General features: G+C 42.0%; 1 protein-coding gene across 5 annotated transcripts in view; it reads left to right on the top strand.

The window, feature by feature from the left end:
• The window catches only part of CRTAC1 (cartilage acidic protein 1), a 709,809-nt gene that overhangs the window by 611,697 nt on the left and 77,022 nt on the right, over positions 1–21,090 (top strand). For all 5 annotated transcript variants that reach the window (XM_078855610.1, XM_078855612.1, XM_078855611.1 and 2 more), the window contains exon 14: positions 15,202–15,345. In XM_078855610.1, coding sequence (XP_078711736.1) covers positions 15,202–15,345 — 144 coding nt within the window. The remainder of the gene's footprint in view (positions 1–15,201; positions 15,346–21,090) is intronic.

The following is a 21,090-nucleotide window of genomic DNA, read 5'->3' as shown; positions in this document are numbered from 1 at the left end:
TGTGCCGTTCTAGTTGGGCAACATGCCAGGTGATGCAGATAGTCTTTGTTATATATGTATAGCCTTTGTTATATATACGTATTGCATGCCTTTGCGGTGGAACACAACGTGCTTGGCTACCTGCATGGCCCGCTGAGCTCTTTTTTGCTGAAGAACAAAAAAGAAGTCGAGCAAGAGGGCTGGAGAGTGTTCCAAGATTTGCCGCGAGTACTCGTCCGGACCCGAACTACTATCCTTTATAATATCTCACCCAAGGCCTAGCGTTGAGGATGCACGCGCCCAGTTGTAATGGTGGGCATCTCCCGTGCCATCGCAAGCCACATGGCTGTTCTGAAAAGCACTTAGACATTGGTAAGCCTGACGGTTGGTGGCCATGTCCAATTGGCCACTATGAGCGGTATGATGAGCCCATTTATTCCGCAGAAACCACAGGTACAGGTGGCAGGGCGCAATGGGTTGCCATGTGGGTCCTCATCCGTGCGGTAGAAGGCAGTAACCATCGGCATGCCAATTTTCATGGCGAGGCTCTGTCGACCACCACTATGTGTGGCGGGCATTGTGGCCTACCAGGCTACAGCAACAACTTCATGGAATCCCCTGTGTGAATGGCAGAGCCCGCGAGTCCACTGGCCCACTGCGGTGAGCTTGATGGCGATAAAATGAGCAGGAGACGAGTTGAGGTACAAACGAGGGCTCGCTCAACAGTCCCCCATGAGGAGTGGAAGGGCCCACCGACTCGCCACGATGGGCGAAAAGGCCACCATGATGAATAGGTCCACTTTGTACATATGTACGTTGCACTTATTTTGCGCCCTACATAGCCAACTGTACTAATCGAAGGTGCGAGGGAAGAACAACAAACTAAACGCAAAAAGCAGTTCTAAAGAAATGAGTTTTCAATCTAGATGTTTTAAAAGTGCACAGCTCAAGTGGTTTCCTAATATTCAGAAGAGCATTCCAGACGGCTGCAGAAGCACATCTGAAAGCGCGTGATACAGTGGCTTTGGTCGTATTAATTATTTAAAAGTGTAAAGCACAATATTTACACACTCAAGAAGATGGAGAATGGCAGCCGGACTAAAGTTAGCCACTGGCCTGTCTCCTACTCTATGGACAGAGCTGAGCAGCAGGACCCATTGGCTCATCACAAAGAGCAGGAGAAATTTCTCAATTGGTGACATGACCTTTGACATTTAGAGATTAAATTAAACATTTCAGATTCTGTGTAACTGGAAAAAAAACACTGTGACACGGGGTGTGCTACTCTTCCGTATTCCAGGTCTATGTACGCTACGAAGCTATCGCACACATTGTTTGGTTGAGTACTTTACGCAGAGGTAGAACTTGTAACACCCACAGACATTAAGTATCTCCCCCCTCCCCACTGGGTGTGTCCAAGCTATGCAGAGAAGCATTTAAGAAATTAGTTGGAGGGCCTTTCGGTTGAAGTGAACATCAATGAGGTAACTCAGCTGCGATGGGTGGTGGACAGATTGCGAGATAAATTGAAGAAGAGTTGAGGGAGTTAGAGGCGCTTGCTACTTCTTACCCTGTAACCTCTGACCGTTGGCCCTCAAATCAGACCATGAGCAGGTGACTGGGATTTGCGTGGTGTGTTCAGTGGATCATACGCAGCTGTGGAGCAGGCGTGCGGACGCACTTCATACAGGGGGTGGAATTACATCACAAGGGGAACGCATATGTGTCGATCGAAGCGAGGCGAAAATATGTTTTTATACCAGGGGTCAAGTGAACCCCAAATATTATATTATCGGGCATATACAGAGAAAAGCCGTGTTTTAGATGTGATTCCTTTGTCATAGCCCTTTAATAATTAACAAAATGAGAAGTGTATATTGAGTCTATATGTATTGTGTAGGGATGAAACCAGTCTGGGTCTTCTATTGGCTGGCTGATATAGAGGCATGGCCAGGCCAGTTCAGTGAGAACACAGGAGAGTTAATAGTCGCATATGGAAACCTTATTCATTAGCGGAAAGCCAGGGGAGAAGAACAAATACATAAAAAGACAAATCCTTGATTCCTTCTGGAACGCAGTCACAGGGTTCACATTTTCACTCCCGCCCCGGCGTTTCCGGCGCATTCCGGCCCACTTCCACCACTGGCTTTATGCCGTACACACGATACAGGCGACTTGCTTTCTCGCACGTCCACTCTCAAGCTTTTCAAAACCGCACACTGAAAGCCTCCACTAAATTACGTCGTCGTTCCCCGTGCACGTGGATATTTACGCGAATCACCTTCAGCAGCCCCTCGCTACTTGTCATGTGAAGTATGTATGAAAAGCACGTGCGACACATGGTAGAAGGTTTGCGACCCTGATTGTGTCGGTGTGCGCCGGTGGGGATTTGCGAGCGTTTATCAGGTGTGAGAAGCACTGTCAGTGCACACACATTGCTGGCATCGCGCGCTCTCAGGTGTGCTTCTGCGGCCGTCTGGAACGCTCTTCTGGTATGAGGAAGCCACTGGGGGCTATGCATTTTAAAATCATCTAAATTCACAAACTAATTTCTTTAGAACTGCCTTTTGTGTTTAGTTTCTTGTCCTTCCCCCCCAGCTCCGATCAGCTACATATGGTGCGAAGGAAGTTCAACATACGTACATGTATACACGAGTGTATTACTGTTGTGAAGGTGTCTGAGCACGTTGATTGACAAAGGGGTTCTTAACCCAGCGCATGGCCGCAGCGTGCAGCTCAGCTTGGTGGCGATTTTACAGCTCCAGAGCAGGCAGGGCTGACTGTCCCGAGTTGGCAAATTTGAAATAGTTTTGTAAACTGTTTTCTATTTCAGGGTGATAAAGGCCACCTCCCACAACGATTATGGAAATTTTTCAGATCGCCGAATTGGAGGGCTTAAATGGATATATAAGCAGGCTCGGAGAAAGCCTCGGAGAGATGAGATTATGGTGCGGAAGAAAATAGTGATAAAGTCAAGTGTGAAGCTTTAAGATACAGTATATTCCGTTTGATGTTGTGTGAACAAGGGTCGGGCATACTTTGTAAATTTTGTAGCTCAGTAATCCCATTACTTTGAGATTGAATTGGGTTTGTGTCACTCCAAAATAAATTCTGCGGTGTTGAGTGAAACTCCTCAACTGTGTTATCCATCTTGTAAACAAAGCTAACCCCCTGCGTTTCATAACTCAAGACATTTGTCCTCGCTGATCATTACACGATCCACCACGAGCCGCCCAATCTGCCACATTGAGTGGGGAGGGCTTGTTGGACCACTGCGTTGAATCCCCGCGATAGGTGGGGTATCTCAAAACCCTTTTGTAAATGGGCAACGGAGTTCACCAAGCGGTGTGGGATTGAGCCCACCGCGGCCTCAGCGAGACACCTGTACTCCACCACCCAACGCCGGTGCACCTACTGGGACCGATCTGCAAATGAACGCGGCTACGATCGGTGGTCTAGTGCGCCATCTTTTGGTTGACAGTGACATGACAAATATGCCCCCTCCCCACGTAAGCCTTAACAGACTGTTGGGGCAAGTGCTGTTAACGAGCAGCACCTATGAATGCCGGAACGGCGCACGGTAGGGGTGGGTGGCCAGCACCACGCCCGGTCGTCTTTGTTTCCCGAGTAAGCGATGATTACGCACCGCATCAGGTACTCGTTTTGAGGCCAAGTCGACCTAGAAGAGGCCCACGATCGGTTCATATAATCATGACTGGTGTTGGCCGTGACCGGGAATACGAACTCGGGTAGCCGGGTTCATAGCGCAGCACGCTAACCACTGCGCCACGGCTCCCCGGCACACACAAACACGGGTGGATCTGGACAGCAGGGGGGACGAATGCGTGCTAACCACCACCCGAAGGGAGGAAAGCTCATGACACCATGACACCCCCTGGTGGTCGTCGTTGGGAATGGTTTTGGGCAAGTGCCGCGTGGTTAATGTCGCAAGGTTGACCGGCTGGCAACAATCATGTGACAACGATACTAAATGGTGGAGAAAACACTGTGGTTTCTGTGCTAGACTAGGTTTACCCTCAGTCCATATGGAGTGGTAAAGGCTTACTGGCAACAAGCCAAAGGGAGGTCAGGTTTAGGTTGGGCTGCCAGAACAGTGGCAATTTTACCCATTGTGTTGCTGGGCGTATCCCTTGAACTCTGCTGATGCTGGGATTCTTGGTGGCTGTATTTTGCCCTCGGCCATTGTTATCCCTGGATCTGTAATGTTCTTCACTCGTTATGCTATGACATGTCTCATTGTTTTACTGTTTCTCCCATATCTGTTTTTGTTTGCTTTGGTGATTTGTATTTGGTCATAATGAAACCATTCCACTCCCATGGCTGGATGGCCTCGACATTGTTTTTTTACGCTGTTCCTGATGATCTTCGTAAACAATTTCTATGTGTGCGGTAGTCTGGTATGTCATTTGCTCCAGGAGTTTCCCCGTTATTCGTGACTGCAAAGGGCAGAGTTTGCAGTTCTCATTTGACCGACAGTTTGGCTCCTGGGAATTTGATTTGTTTGCGACAGAGATCTGTAAACATTCTCTCCACTAATGTTAATATTCTGTGTCTCTCATGAGTGCTGCCATTTGTGAATTCCCAATCACAAACCTCGTGATACTCTCTGGCTGCCATTGCTCTGCAAGAAACACATTGTACATTGACACACGCTCATTCGTGAACAACTCGCGAATATTAATTCACTATGACCTGCATTAATTTATCTCTAAACTTATATTTCAGAATATATATTAAAAACCTAAATATTTCTAAACAACATGACAACCAGGTGAATTACTTAAAAGAGTGCCGTCCAATTGAATTTGTCCTTCTGTCATTTGAAAAATAGCATCCCGATGTAATGTGACATGGTTCAGCACAGGTAATTAATTACATAACTGTATTTTTTTATGCAGTTGTATTTTCATTTCCACCATCAATTTTATTGTATTGCTGTTGTGAAACCTAACATTTACTGATCCAGAATAACTGAATGAGACAAGGGGAAGAGGTGCTGAGTTTGAGTGATGCTTTCTGCCAAAACTGCTTCGTTAAAAATGCTTACCAACAAAAACATGTTTGTTTTTAAAAGCACTGGAATAAAAAAGGCAATGTAAATAATTACTAAATGTATAAAATATGTATCGACAGTGTTAATCTTGGTTAATTCTTTTTTGCATAGTTTGAAATTTTAATTATGCAAACTCATTAAAAAAAATTACAAGAAGGAATTAGCATCCCTTACAATCTGCAAAATGTGAGAATTATGCACTCTCATTCAGGTGAAACAAAGTACACAGATGCGTTTATGAATATTTTCAAATAAACTGAACAGCATTGATTTAAATCTTGACTTAAAGCTTTAGTGACTGCAGGGATTCATATTATTTGGGTTTTTCGGTAAAGTCACGTAGATAGAAAATTCGAAAAATAAATTAAAAGAAAAAAATAATCACGACGTTTCGATCGCAACACAAGCAATCGTCTTCAGGTAAAAAAATACAGCAGGAGGACTGCTGAGGCAGGAAGAAATATAGCGAGAGAGCTACTGCAGCCAAAGGTTATATAGGTTTGAGATGGGTACAACCCAAGGTTAAGTGGGCGGGGCTAGAGATGGAATTTGCAAGTAAGTGTAAGATCGCAGAGCTCGGTATACCTCGGCCATTGTATTGCTAGAGATTAGCATTGATTAATTTTAGCCTCATAACTCGCTCTATACAATGGTTTCACAAGTAAAAACGGCTCATGCCTAGTCAGCTTAAGTCTGGCCTTTCAAGGCAATGAACAAGGCTTAAAAATAAACAAAATTACAGTACTTAAAATGTTCGATTCTTTTTTGTGAATTACTGTGTGTATATACTCATACAACCGAGATTGGCTGCACTGTTTATATACTCATACACACAGTGCAGCCAATCTCGGTTTTAAAGACCCATTGCAGACCGCAGCAGCCCTCGTCTCAATTTTACACCGTCCACATTGAGCCCGAGTGCACCAAGGTCACTTTGAAATGACATGGCCCACTTGACACGGCGATGAACTCGCTGAGGCAAACCAGCTTACGTGGTGACAATGCCCGCTAATGCCGTCACACAAGTTACCGTCATAGTGGTAGTGATAACTTTTTGTCAAATCTCACTTCGATTCGTGTAGCTTTTTTCAAGTTTATGCGGTTGGAAGGCGAAAAAGCTCATGGAGGTAGGGATTGACAGCGTCCAATAAAGTACCGATGGTGGTTTGCTCGTCTGCAAAGGTCCAGTGGAGGCATACAAATTCAAACTTTATAAAACCTCAAAACGTCTATCTTACTTTAGAGAAGAGTGAAAACATTACAACAAAAATTGCAAAGGCAGACAATGGCAGTGTGTCCTGCAAGGCAGGCAATATAACATTATAATATCTTATTGGTTCTTTCGGTAAAGTCACGTAGAAGGGAAGTAATAATATTATTATGTTTTATTTTTATTATTTTATTACTTCCCTTCTACGTGACTTTACCGAAAGAACCAAGAAGATGAATCCCTGCAGTCACGAAGGCTTTAAATCGAAATTTAACATTATAACACTTCACAATTTCAATTATCATCAGCCATGATCTGTCCACTGCCAGACAAAGGCCTCCCGACGTTATTGCCATCCATCATGGTTATGTTCCATCTTGCTCGCGCACACCAGCCAATCTCGCCAATCTCATTGCTGTGGTGGTCGTCCTCTTGTAATGTGTTCTCTCCATAGCCTGACATTGCGTCGCCAGGGCCACCATTTCTTCCATCGATGTGTCCTGTCCAAGCCCGCTTACTATTTTCTTTGCACTAAATATGGTGTCTCTATCTTCTTGGTTCTTTCGGTAAAGTCACGTAGAAGGGAAATAATAAAATAATAAAAATAAAACATTATTTTATTATGTTTGAGTTTTATTTTTTTTATTTTATTATTTCCCTTCTACGTGACTTTACCGAAAGAACCAAGAAGATGAATCCCTGCAGTCACGAAAGCTTTAAATCGAAATGGTGTCTCTAATTTGCACTTTGTCCTCTGATCCGTGTTTCTCTCCATATCTCTCGATGCAATTCCCAGCGTGCATCTCTCCGTGCTTCTTTGCATGCGTTTTATTTGTCACTGTCCATGTTTCTGATCTATATGTCGTAGCATGAATGGAAAAACGTTCCTGCAAAAAAAACATTAATGCGTTACTTTCATTGTCAAATTCAGTTGTTAAAAGCTGTCCAACCTGCTTTCTCTTGCCTCTTAAATCTCATCATCCCCCCACTGCATCATGGGGATGATAAGTGGCTGAGATTTTTTTAAATATATAAAAAAAAATTATGCGTTTTTTTTTTTTCCACGGAGACCTGCTAGATTTTTGCAGGAGGGTGTGATGATTAGTATGTATTTCGGTACTCTTTAAAATTTAGAAAATATGGACCGTACCGTGGGACATAAGATGGCAAACTTTTGCGACAGATGCCACTCGAGCTTCAATGTCCACAGTGAAACAAATGGCAAGTAGCATTGTTATGGTTAAGTGTTAACCAGAGCGACCGCTGGATTGGAACCCTGGATCTCTGCAACAAGCAGCGAGCGCGCTGCCGCTGGGCTGTGTCACTGCCCCAGAGTCCGTGATATTTTTATGCGTTATTATTAAAGTGTACGTGCAACACTGAAAATATTTCGTTTATAATTGCTGTACGTGGAATTTAAGTAAAGATGTGCACTAGTTGAGGATATTGGCACAAGACGTATGAAAGTGGAAACAAATGATAAAATGTACAGTGGACAACTATGGGCTATCTGCCCCTAGATCGTGATGATGATGAAAGTACATTATTAAGTATTAACTAAATAAATGTAGTACATTTTTAATTGCAAAATTGTTATACAGTATTGTAAATAATTAAGTAATCCAGAACTATAAACATAAAAAAACTATTCACTGGGAGGAATAGTCTATGAGGTGTACACTCACTTGATGGAATATTTACTCATGAGATCGCCGATTCATACTTTCCAGTGTCCTATTCTTCTTAAGTTATGTTCATCTGTGAGCCTTTAAAAAAATCCTTCTTATTTTAATGTATTTGTTTATTTTTTTTCTGCTCTTCGATAGACATGACCTCATAACCAAATTTTGAAGGTTGCCATGTGACCTGAGTGGACCGGACCAACTTCAGCACCTAAGATATCATTAAAGATTATATCAGACTTCTTAATGTGGAGGTTGGTGGTTACCTTTTGCGAAAGGACGCATTCCCAACCAATAGAAAGATGCATGTGCAAACACCTGGCACCTTTTACGCAGCCCAGCCATTGTTACTTCCATTAGATCAACAATCTGATAAAGAAGCTTCCGCTGATTTAGATACCTGTGCCAAGACGTCCATAGTTATGCACTTATCATAAATAATAATGTGCCGCTCATCAAACACGATGACACGGAAATGATAAATTGCATAATATATTTCATATTTTATGACCATTAACGTGGATTTTATAGCCATTAACACTACACAGTGGTATAACTCGTACAACATCACGAACAGTTAATGCATAATTTACATTGTGTGATAAAATATGCCTTGTCTAGTAGAGCAGGAAAGAAAAACGCACAAAATAACACCGAGAAACATATTTACGATGCACCGTGGAGGTAGGTGGTATGATTGCTCCATGGTTGTAGGTATGCACATTCAGTTTAAAACTCTAGTAAAGTGTTATTGTGTAAAGCTTCTGCTTTTTGTGAGCCTATAGAATTACAGGTTAATCTATATATATAAAAGGGAAATTTGTGAATATGTGTGTCTTTTCGAAATGTTTAGCGTACTTCCCGACATGCAACAAACTTGAAATTTGGCATGTGGGTAGCTTCCAGACTGTACACAATGCAAAAAGTAGAAAAATAGACTTTTGTATTTGGGGGGGGGGGGGCGCAATAATGTATATTTTTGCACGGCAAGTGAGCGGTGACGTCACATCTGTGTTATCACCCGCATGCGGCAGCGTTACGCAGTGTGCCTGCTGACGTCACGCACACCCCCCCCCCCCACCCTCCGCGTAGGCCGTGTATTAATCCAAGACAAGAATCCAAGTCTTGGGCGAAACCGGGTAGTAAAGCGAGTAACAAATATAATAAAGATTACTTATAAGTAGCTGGCACAGTGGACTTGCAATCCAGAGGTTGCTGGTTAACCTGGTGCAGCACCTAGTGGAGCATCTGGTGCAGCACATGGTGCAGCACCTGGTGCAGCACCTGGTGGAGCACAGGGAGCAATGGGCAAAGTTTCTTCACCCCCCATACCTCTGTTCACCCAATGGTGTAAACGGGGCCACCACAGTTAGTCGATGGACTGGTCATGTGTGGTGGGATAAAGTGTGGGTACTCCCAACTCTTCCATGGCGTCTGGCTGGGCATAGAATAATAGGCCAAATACTCTCCAATGTAAGCCCATCTGACAGCAGTGACGTGGGCAAGGAATTGCAGAGCCGTACAGTCTGTTCTCCTATAACGCCGCATGTTTTCATAACGCGAATTGCATATAACATGATGACTGTATTAGGGAATAGATTGTTTATAACGCGGATACGAATTTAATATAACGCAATTGAGCGAACAGAACTAGGTCGCGCGAGTAAGAATAACCGGTTGTGCGGCTGCCTCGGCCTAGCATCTCACAAGGCGGGATGCTGCTGGATGCTTCTAGATGCTACCCACGCACCTCAGTCTTTGTTCAGCCTGTGTACGCATCTCACGTGTTATTGCGGACTGTGCTTTACCCTATATTATTTATTATAGCACAATTTTTCCATAACGCGGTTTTCTGCAGGAACACAACCACCGTGTTATAGGAGAACAGACTGTACCTGATTTAGATGCAATACAACATTGTGGAGGCTTGCAGTCAGGTCCGGTGAACACCGGAGAAGTGTCACCCTTGTCGACCTCATTAAACAGAATCAGAATCCATAATATAGTTTTTTTGGGTTAGATCGCTTAAATATTAATGTGTCATTAAACTTGCCACTACCCGACACATGCCAATTAGCACACCGGTGTGTTGAAGAGTAAACCTAGAACATTTACAATTCGACTACGACGTTTTGCAGGTAATTACAACCAGCCTCATCTGGCAACAGCCAGAGAATCCGAATATTTATACTGGAGGAGGAATACGATTAGCTATAAAGCTCTTTTTCACAGATGCCCAAACGGGTTACTGGGGATGTCATATCCATAGGACAGAGCTCAGGTGACGTAACCACGGTCTCTTGTCCAACACACCAATTCGTTCTCCTGCAATCAAGCAGAGGCAAGGCTCGCCTTGAGGCTTCGGATCGACGTGGATCCTGGCCTTGTTGCAAGTTTTGGCCGTCGCTAACCATGCTTTTACAACAACAAAAAACTTAACACATTCATCACTATCACTGTGGCATTAGGTGACATTTATGGCAATGGGGCCCCTCTTCAAAGCACCTAATTATTTTACAGATATGTCCAAGCAGGTTTAAGACGAGCCTCTGGCCTGTGCTCATATGTCTTTTTTTGTGTTAAAACTAATTTCTTTGGAACTTAAGGACAGTGCATATTATTACCATTATAAGAGTTGATTCTTTTTGTTTGCTTTTTTTGACTACTTGTGTTGTGGTTATTGCAAACATGATGCCTTAAATAAAGGTGTCAGTTTTGTACCAGTTTAAAAGGGTAAAAACCTACTAATATATTTTGCCACTGGTAAAAGAGATCTCATCGTGTAAATGCTTACCCCGAGCTCTCAATACTCTGATATTGCACTGTGTTGAGTTGTACGCCTTCTGGTGTCATCTGGTCCAACACCAATGGGGACTAGGCTCTAAAGAAAGCCGTCTCGGGTGTGGACCAATCAACTTCAAGGACAGTGCATATTATTATCATTATCAGAGTTGCTTCTTTTTGTTTGCTTTTTTTGACTACTTGTGGTTATTGCAAACATGATGCCTTGAATAAAGGTGTCAGTTTTGTACCAGTTTAAAAGGGTTAAAACCTACTACTACTACTTATTTTTGTGTTTAGTTTGTTGTCGTTCCCTCGCTCCTTCGATAATCACGGTTGGCTACGTACGGTGCGAAAGAAGTTCAACATACATACTTGTAAATTACAGACATGCTAGAATGGGGGGGGGGGGGGGCGGTATTGGTTGATGAATGAATCGTTAAATTACCAATGCATGTGTTTTTACGCATGTAACATGATAAAAACATTATATACACATTTCCTTGGCGTCGAGATGTAAAAAAATATTTCCTAGTGTGTGAATTCAGGAAACATACTGTGCAGGCCCACGGATGTGATTTCAAAAGCCTCTATTCACATTCACAGCCGTACTCAACAGGTTTAATTAAAGTGTCACGTTGCTAACCTGCAATATATTTTAGAATTCCACACACAGAGAAAACTCATTACACTCCCGTGAAACTGTCTGCATATTATTAGTTTTGATATGACTTTGGAATTCTTCAAATTCTAAGGACTTATTGCAAGACTATCATAGCCACCCAACATGACAACACCAACCTCCCTCTTGCTGCTTGATGCTATATCAACAGCGTCAAACCAACCACATCGATATTTGCTAATACAATGTAAATTCAGGTAGTCCTCTACTTACGATGAAGATGCATTACAACGACCCCATCGTAAGTCGAAAATATCGTAAGTCGAAGATGGCCTAGCCTACCCAGGAGACTTAAAGAATGGTGATAATTTAGCAAAACAGAGCAATTTATAGTACCGTACTGTATAAACTATATACTGTATGTATTTATTAATTACAATACTGTATTGCACAGTAAAATGTAAAATAAAAAAACAAGGTAAATTCTTAGCCTACCTATATGAACTGCAATTGAATAGAAAGTTTCTTCAGGAAACAATCCTATCTGCTATAAAAACTTTTAACATGCATTTTGTCGTATCGCTATCGCCATCGTAAGATCAAAATATCGTAAGTCAGACCATCGTAACTCGGGGACTATCTGTACCCATTCCAAATATCAATATTTTCTGACTACCGTTGGGCTAAAAACGTAAAACATTATTCTTGGTACTCTTTAGTTCTTTCGGTAAAGTCACGTAGGTAGAAAAATAATAATAATAGATCACGACGTTTCGATCGCCACACAAGCAACCGTCTTCAGGTGGGAGTGAGAAACAGGCTTCTGAAACAAGTCCTTATATATAGAGCCAGGAGAGGGGGGGGTTGCTGCATCGGACAAGAGAGTGGGGGCTGGAGCTTGTGTTGCGGAGGTGGCCATTGTATTGTGAGAGATTAGCATGTCAATGTGTATTTACGGTATATCAGCCACTAGGGGGATAGAGCGCTGAACAGGTTGAAGGAAAGGCGATCATCTCCGCACCTTTCCTTCACCCTGTTCAGCGCTGTCTTTCCTTCCCCCTGTTCAGCGCTTCTTTTCCTTTACCCTGTTCAGCGCTGCCTTTCCTTCACCCTTTTCAGCACTCTATCCCCCTAGTGGCTGATATACCGTCAATTCATATTGACATGCTAATCTCTCACAATACAATGGCCACCTCTGCAGCACAAGCTCCAGCCCCCACTCTCTTGCTCGATGCGGCAACCCTCCCCCCTCCCGGCTCTATATATAAGGACTTGTTTCAGCAGCCTGTTTCTCACTCCCACCTGAAGACGGTTGCTGGTGTGGCGATCGAAAAGTCGTGATCTCTTATTATTTTTCTACCTACGTGACTTTACGGAAAGAACCAAAGTGTATGGATTCCTGCAGTCACGAAAGCTTCAAATCAAGATTATTCTTCTTGGTGAAAGTATAAACTGAGTTACGTATAATTAAGCTGTTATTGTTTTTGGATTGACATTGTCCATCAGAAATACCTACAATATGTAGGTACCATTTCCAGCCACCATCATCATCACCACCACCACGATAAAATCCACATGAAATCTTTCTGGAGGGTTGCTGCCTCCACAACTGCCAAAAAGCTCATTCCCACATCTCCCCAATTTTTGTGTAGACCACGCCACATCCGTGCATCTGCCTCTATCTGGCATGCGCACCACATGATCATCCAACGCGACCTCAGCTGCTGGAATAAATCACTAAAGGGATGATATCCTGATACTTCAAGTGCCTGTGCACTTATATAAACCAGCCTGGTGACGCCCATGATGGATCAAAGACAGGCAAGCCTTAATATTTGAAGCAGGACCATGTTGCTTGCATAAAGCAGAGAGGGCATATGTCGAAGGTCACGAGCTTTATTTGGAATAAGAGTCCAGCTACCATACCACATTATATTGCCAGCACAAAGATAACGCTATTTGCTTGATGTTAGATTGATACATCTGACACTACTAGAACTGGCCATGAACACACTGTCCAGATATGCAAACTCCTCCACACTTTTCCCAACCATTGATACATTAATTGGTGATGCTGCATTAGGAGCGATACACAAGCACAAATAACAAAAACAATCAACAAATCCGTCAATAATACTGTGGCCTTCAAAAGAGAAGGTATTATAACAGGTGATGTTTCAAGCAATGGCCTTTCTTCAAAGCGATAGAGGTCAAAGAGATTGGGTGAGGTGGAAATGGTCAGAGGGGACCTCTGATGCCAATGAAAAATCTGATACAAAACCAAACCAGTTGTGAGCATACTATCGGAGTACAGGCACTACCCCACTCTCTCCACAGCTACACAGTCGCTTATGGAAAGGGAAGTACAATGTTTGATTGCACAAAGTACCGAGGAAGGAGTTTGTTTTGATGGGGCTGATGGTAAGGCCCCGATCTTAATGGCAATCTCTTTTCAGCTCTCAGCATTTATGATTCCTCGGACCCAGCAGTAATCAACATGGTTAACAAGTATGGAGCCATTCCTTGACAGCACCTGGGCATTGATCAAGCTTCCATGTGTATCTGTACCAGATAGAAATTCCACTGGTCCGATCCTGAAAGGCTTTTGTAACTACGTGGCCTAAAATGTTCATAGTGTAGGTGACACAAGGATATCCTTGTTGCAACCCAAGGTGTACAGGGAATTAATGGCTGTTACTCCCTGATCACCATGCCTTTACGTAGAATTAACCACCATCATGAAGGTCTTTAATGATCATGAGTATGGGGTCATGGACCCTGAAAGAATGAATAACAACTCAAAAGCCCTGGCCTCTTGATGGTATTGTAGGTATTTAACAAGTCAATAAAGCAGAGATATGAGGTCCCTTTGGAATACATATATAGAATATGGCATCCATGCAGGACAGCATGGCCTGAAACCATATTGGGTCTCTACAAGCATCTCCTCGGCGTGCCTGGTAAGGCAAGGTTAAATAATTATTGCCGGTACTTTTTCATGGCACACTGAGGAGGGAGATACATCGATTGATGTTACAATCAGTGCATCGATGTGTCTGCTTGGACAGGCATCTTAAAATTATATATGTTTAGATTTCTGTATGACTGTAAACCGTTTTATACACCTCTTGTAATATATTCTTGTTGTCGTCAGGTATTGGGTGCCCATTATTCTTGATATGTGGCTCTGTTGCCTTCATTGCTTACCCCCAGTTTAAGACCAGGCCGCCAAGGGGGGATCAGAAACTAGTGGACAGCAAACACCAGGGCCTTGATTTCCCACAGCCCAAAAGTCCTGCTGCCTATAGGCTGCCTGAAGGACAGCATAAAGCCAGCTTGGCTTAGTAGCGGGCTGATGTTCTCCTTTAGCACACGACAAGCCTTTTTTCTCAAGTATACCAATAAGCAGAACTGCCAATATAAAACAACAGATACACTCTGAAGTCTTGACGTTATTTCGTTAAAACTGGAGGTTTTGAATGTCCTGTAAACGCATTGTCGCAATACCCCCATTGCCCATACGCTCCAAACATCTGCGTGCAAATATTTCAAGCAAAAACCAGCCCCGACTGATGATACAAAAACTAACCAATACAAAGATAACAATTTGACCCAGATTCTCAAACATCGTTTTCATTGTGGTACATTTGTTTAACCACCTAAAGAAATGTAAAACAACTTAGAACGAGTTATTTAACCAAATAAACTCGCAAAGGGGGACACCATCCCAGCAAAACATTGGCTTATCACCCTTGTATATGGTTCCCCGGAGACCACATTTAAATATAAAAGCGGTGATGTTGTGGGAGCGACGTGTGTACACTTGCGCGTGTGCGTGTTTTTGTTTTGACAGATGTGGACGAGTGCAGCAGCGCCCAGCAGCCATGCCCCAGCACCAGGCCCCTTTGTGCCAACACTTTTGGCAGCTTCAGCTGCAAGCCTGACTTGTCGTGTCAAGGCGGCTTTGAGCCAGACCAGCAGGGCTCTGCATGTGTTGGTAAGTTTTTCGAATAATTTTTTAATCAAATTATGAAATTGCAAATGAGATTCAATGTTAAATCTTGACTTAATGCTTTTGTGACTTCGGGAATTCATATTCTTTGGGTCTTTTGGTAAAGTCACGTAGATAGGTTCAAATTAATAAAAAATTAAAATAAACAAAAACTACGACGTTTCGATCACAACACAAGCGATCGTCATCAGGAGGAAAACAGAGCCTTTTTGTTTATTTTATTTTTATTAATTTGAACCTATCTGCGTGACTTTTCCAAAAGACACAAATAATAAGATTACATGTTTATTAACTGCACATAGAACAAACGTGTCATTAATCTATAATTTGTTTAATTGTATAGGTCGTTCTATAAACAAAGTAATGTAGTTATCCCAATAAAAATGTGTTAATTAGTTAGATTTAATATAACTAATCAAATGACTGAAGTGACATTTGTTCGGCTTTGGGTTATTTGCAACTGTTGAAAATTGAGTAGTCCAAACTAAGTATGCCTGAAGGAACGCTGTGACAGAACTCTTCATACAAATGATGCAAGCATGACCGACAGATTATGCATTGACACTGTAGCATCATCTTCCCAAGCCACCACCGTTTATGCAATCTACCCCATTTCCTGAAATGCAAGGGGACTTGGCAATGTATTGTGCTAAATACGATATTGATGGTGCCCACGAAGGTGTCAGCCATTATCAATCATTAATAAGTAGAAGTTGGAGCCTTGGTTGATAGACCTACACACGCGCACACAATCAATAAGTTGAAGATTTTATGGCACAAGCATCATCTCTCTAAAACCTCCGTGTGTTCGCCGCGACGTGGACGACGCGCATTGCATCGATGTTTTTAGAGAGGCCCAGGCCCAGCCGTTACCTGGCGTTTCTGCTCTGAGTGTTTTGAATGCCTCTGTTCTGCGCTGTTCAAGATCGCTCATGATTTTCAGCTTAAAAAAAAAGTGTACGTACATAAGGAATTTGTTGCCAGAATTTCAACCGTGCAGTTCCAACTGGTCTCTAATTGTAGTTCTTTAATGAACACCCTGCATATTTACAAAAAAATTACTTCGTAAAGAAACTTGTGGGAATATATATTTGGATTCAGAACGAGGCTCACAGCCATATATAATATTTGAAGACCAATGTACCATGGGTATTCATCATATCCTATTAAACATGTGCCAATGCTATTGTTGCACGGTGAATGCATAATAAGCACTGTTAAACACCTGAATGCCACTTTTATCTTGGGGGATTATGAATATCTGTGAAAGATTACACTCCGCTTGCCCTGCGTTTGATCTCAGTGCTGTCCAAACTGTCGTGTTCAAGTAAATTACAAACACGTCAGTAATTTTTTGCACCATAATATAAAGAGTGTAAAAATTACGTGAAGAATAATGCATTGATAAATTGCTGCTGAAAATGCAATTTAGAATTTATTTTACGACATATATGATCTCAATTGAATTACCGGCATTCTCACCTTTTTGTAAAATTTGTCATTGTGTAACCATAAAAAAGTTTTACTGACAAAAACTGCTCGTCACATTAATCATAACGCAGTACAATTTGGAAACGAATATTTCGTAATACAATGTACAATAATTAGTGGCTTCTGTGTCTTGTTTTCCCAATAAGTTTGTTAGTTTAAATATCGCTTCTCAACATTTGCCTTTGTTGTGACACCTTTGTGGATTTTCTATATCACACTTACAGCTGTGCATTGTACCGTTGTTTTGTGTGCGTTAATATCTGTACGGTGGAGGGGGCTGTCGCTTAAAGGGCTAGACATTCGTCCACTTGAACCATTTGTATCACTCGAGCATGAGAAGAAAAAAAAACCAAGACGGCATGTGTCAGAAACTTCCATCATGTCCCTTGGCCACAACACATCCAGTGGATCCAAGCAACTGAACCCCACGACGAGAGCTTCCGTGACCAATCAGCAGTAGCTCATCCTGGCCATGTGGAATGTCAGAATACTCGCTTGAGAAGTAGCTCCTCAGAATAATAATAATATGTTTGGATCACTTGAATGCCTAAGTGGGTTGTAATGCTAGCACTTTGGCAGCAGTTATTTGAAGGTGTAAGCCACATTAGGTCAATACTAATGGTGGGTGGGTGCCAGAGTTTTGTGCAAGCCAAGGGCTGGTAATTATGTCCACACTGTTCATTCACTAGCACATCCAGGATCGCGTACATGCTGCGTCAGGCCACTGACATCCACTGGACATACAAACCTGCGTTCTTAAAACCATGGAGGTTCTATGGAGATGGCCTGTCCACTAACCGTTGGCTTGTCATTTGTGAGAGGCATTCGTTGTATTCCACAGTGGGAGTAAGGGGCCATGTTGGACGTATTCAAACCCGCAATCTTAACTTGATCTCGGCTAGATGGCGAAGGTTGCAAGTAAGATATTGATCACTGTGCAAGTAATTATCAGAGGTCAAGTCTTGCATTAAGGCCAAGGTTTCTGTTGATTCTAAGCCTCCAGATAGGTATTGCCTGTTTATGGGAGTGGTTTTGGTAAAGTTGGACAACCATTTATGTTTTTCACAGATCTACCCATACAATTTTAATGCGAACCCATGGTTTATGCATGTGCATTCATCACAGACATTCTATAAGCCATACATGTGAGGTATGTATGGTTTGGTTATTTATGCATGTGTATATACACATGCCATAAGAACACTTATAAAAACATTACTGGAAATCTGTTAAATACTGGACATCTGTAAAAAGAGCTTCATAGCTCATCGGATTTCACCAGGATAAACAAAGATTCTGATTATGATTTGATGCTATAGTGTGACTATGTGTGACTATATCTGGTGTTCTGTGCGGCCTACACATAAGGAGGAATTTAGGAGATATACACCGTGCAGGGATTTTGCTTTCTGTTTTTTGCCGATCAATTCACCATCATTCACCAACTTTAAAAAAATTTAATAGTTATCACGAAACAAATTATTTGGTGATACTGCATTGGCAGGGGTGCACAAACAGAAACAACAAAATTCACACATTCGTCAATACCACTGTGATATCTTAAGTAAATACGTGAATAATAGGCAATTGCCCTTCTCCATAGTACATAAACTAAAACTAAACCATTTTTATTTTTACCAGGCATGGCCCACTGAGCTATATAGCTATTTTACAGAAGCGACCTGGCCAGAGGCGTAGCTAGGATATTTTGCGCCCGGGGACGAACTATAAAATTGGCGCCCACCCCCTCCCTTTAATCACATTTTCCTATTACATCGAATAAGGAATAACAAGTTAAATTTTAATGAAACATTGTATTTAAAGAAGCAAATTTATAGAAATTATATTACATGGCTCACTCAGTCACTGTCGTAGACTGGTTGACATAGTCTACAAAATATAAATTTTTCTTGATTTCACTGTCGCAAACTGGTCAATCACGTAATCAAAATCTGTTTTTTCCAATGTTTCTCTTTCAACGCTAAGAAGAGCAAGATCGCTGAGACGATCTTGTCCCATTGAAGCACGCAAATACGACAAAATAAGTTTCAATTTGCTGAACGACCGCTAACAGCTTGCAATTGAAACTGCTATTGTTAATAAAATTTGCAGTGAAATTGGGAAATATGTCGTCTCCATAAAACACAATAAAACCAAGAAGATCCAAAGGAGTTTCGGGTAGAACTTCATTCTGGTTACTGAGCAGCATTTTGCAATCTCCAATTTCTGTGAAAAATTCGTGGCCATTGATGTCGGTGTCTTAGAAATTTCCAAAATCTGTGCAATTTCGACGAATTGCATCGACATCTGTGTCGGATAGAAGAGTTTTGACGTCCAGCAGAAATCCAAATTTCGTGTTCAGGTCTTTTAGTCGTAAAAACCGTGTTGACATCTCTTGTCGAAGTCGATAAAAAACGCTCTTCATAACGCGCACAATTTGTTCTTCTGCTGAAAGTCCTGCATTTCTTGCCAGTTCTCCTGGCATCTTCCGACGTCGCCTAATTCTTCTGTCCACATCGATCCCCCAGGCTGTGCATCTTATTTTGGCGTTTTCTACAGCAACTTGGCTCAAATCATCACGAAACTTGACAAATTCATGCTCCAAAGAATCAAGATCAGTTGCTGCTTCCTTGAAATTCATAGTAGGATCCTGTAAGCGCTTCTGAACACGATACATTTTTCCAAGAATGACATTCCAGAAATGTAATAAAACTATGAAGTTAAAATTTAATACGCATGCCTGTAACTTGTCTGCATCACTTCTGGTTTCAGGCGTCATAGTTACGTCCTCCGATAATTTGTCTAGCAGCCATACTAGTTCATCCAGTTCTTCATAGATAGCTTTAACAGCTTCTGATTGTGTACTCCAGCGTGTTTCAGACTCCCGCTATACTGTGATGGGTACAGCTTTTTTTTAACTCTTCCCAACGAATTGTTGAACGAGAGAAAAACAAATATATACTTTCAACTGTTACAAAAAATATGACGACAAGTGGATCCTGTTTAGCTGAGTGTACTCCTGCTAAGTTTAAGCTGTGGTTGTCACAGTTGACAAACAATGCTCTAATTTTTGTCACATATTCGTTGTTGAAGGCCGGATATATGCCCAGTCATCACAGCAGCATTGTCATAACATTGTGCCCGACATTCGGCTAGAGGTATGTTGTCAGATTTCAGTCTCTCGACGATGACTCTTTTTAGGCTTGCTGCATCTTTTGCATGTATCTCGATATAACCTAAAAATTATTATTTGATAGTTACTTTTTTAGTTTGAAAATCTACATCCACAAATCTTATGACCTGAGAAAGCTGTTCCCGATGTCCTAGATCAGGAGTTGAGTCAAGTAAGCTACCGTAGTACTTGTGATATCACTCAACAATTGGTTATTTACAGTCGACGCAAGTATGTGGATAAATTCATTCTGGATTTCCGGTGACAAATAAGAAACTGATCCCGGATTTTCTCCTGCGTGCTGTACGTGTTTTGCTAACAATGGGTCATACTGAGCAACGAGTTTGATCAGCGCGAGAAAGTTTCCAACATTTTTATCCTCATCCGCATTCAAATTTTCCTCATGGCCACGTAGTGCCAAATTTTGTGAAACCAGAAACTTAATACAGGTGAGTATCCTTTGCAATATATCTCGCCAACGTTGTTTTTCCAAATGAATCTGAGCTTGAACCACTGCGTCAATTCCAGTACCATCAATTATCCTTCGTTCGGCTTCCTTCCGTACTGTGGCTAGGATTGTTTTAATGAGAATTTAGTTTTTCTGGCTTTCCCCACTTGTTGAAACCGTTTGTTAACTCAAACGAAGCTTGTGAGTTTGAACTCGATGATGTAAATAATAGACAACAGAAACAGTAAGCAGCTTTATTGATTGGTGAATATAATAGCCACGAACGATTCACTTCCTCTCCGTTCGCTAGTCGGCGTTTAAACCATGCTGATGTAATTGAACGTTCTCTGGATACTGATGATAGATTGTCTCTGTGCTGAAAAGGCAAGGATCCGAGAGTAATTTCATTGCGAAGAGGTTGTGATATTTTCGATAGCTTTGTCGTTTTATCAAATTCTAAGTAGCCAACATCGTGAAACCTTAGTACAGCAGGAACAGCATCATAATGAGTATTTTCAGCGTCTCTATCAGAAGATTCTTCTATCTCATCTTCCCAGTTACTGTCAACAAGTTCATCATCATGTCGTAGTTTCCGCCACCAAAAAACAGGCCAGTGACT

This window comes from Lampetra fluviatilis, chromosome 4 (assembly GCF_964198595.1).
Source record: "Lampetra fluviatilis chromosome 4, kcLamFluv1.1, whole genome shotgun sequence".
Lineage (NCBI taxonomy): Eukaryota > Metazoa > Chordata > Hyperoartia > Petromyzontiformes > Petromyzontidae > Lampetra > Lampetra fluviatilis.
Note: the sequence above shows the minus strand (reverse complement) of the source record. Positions and strands in the feature narration are given on the sequence as shown.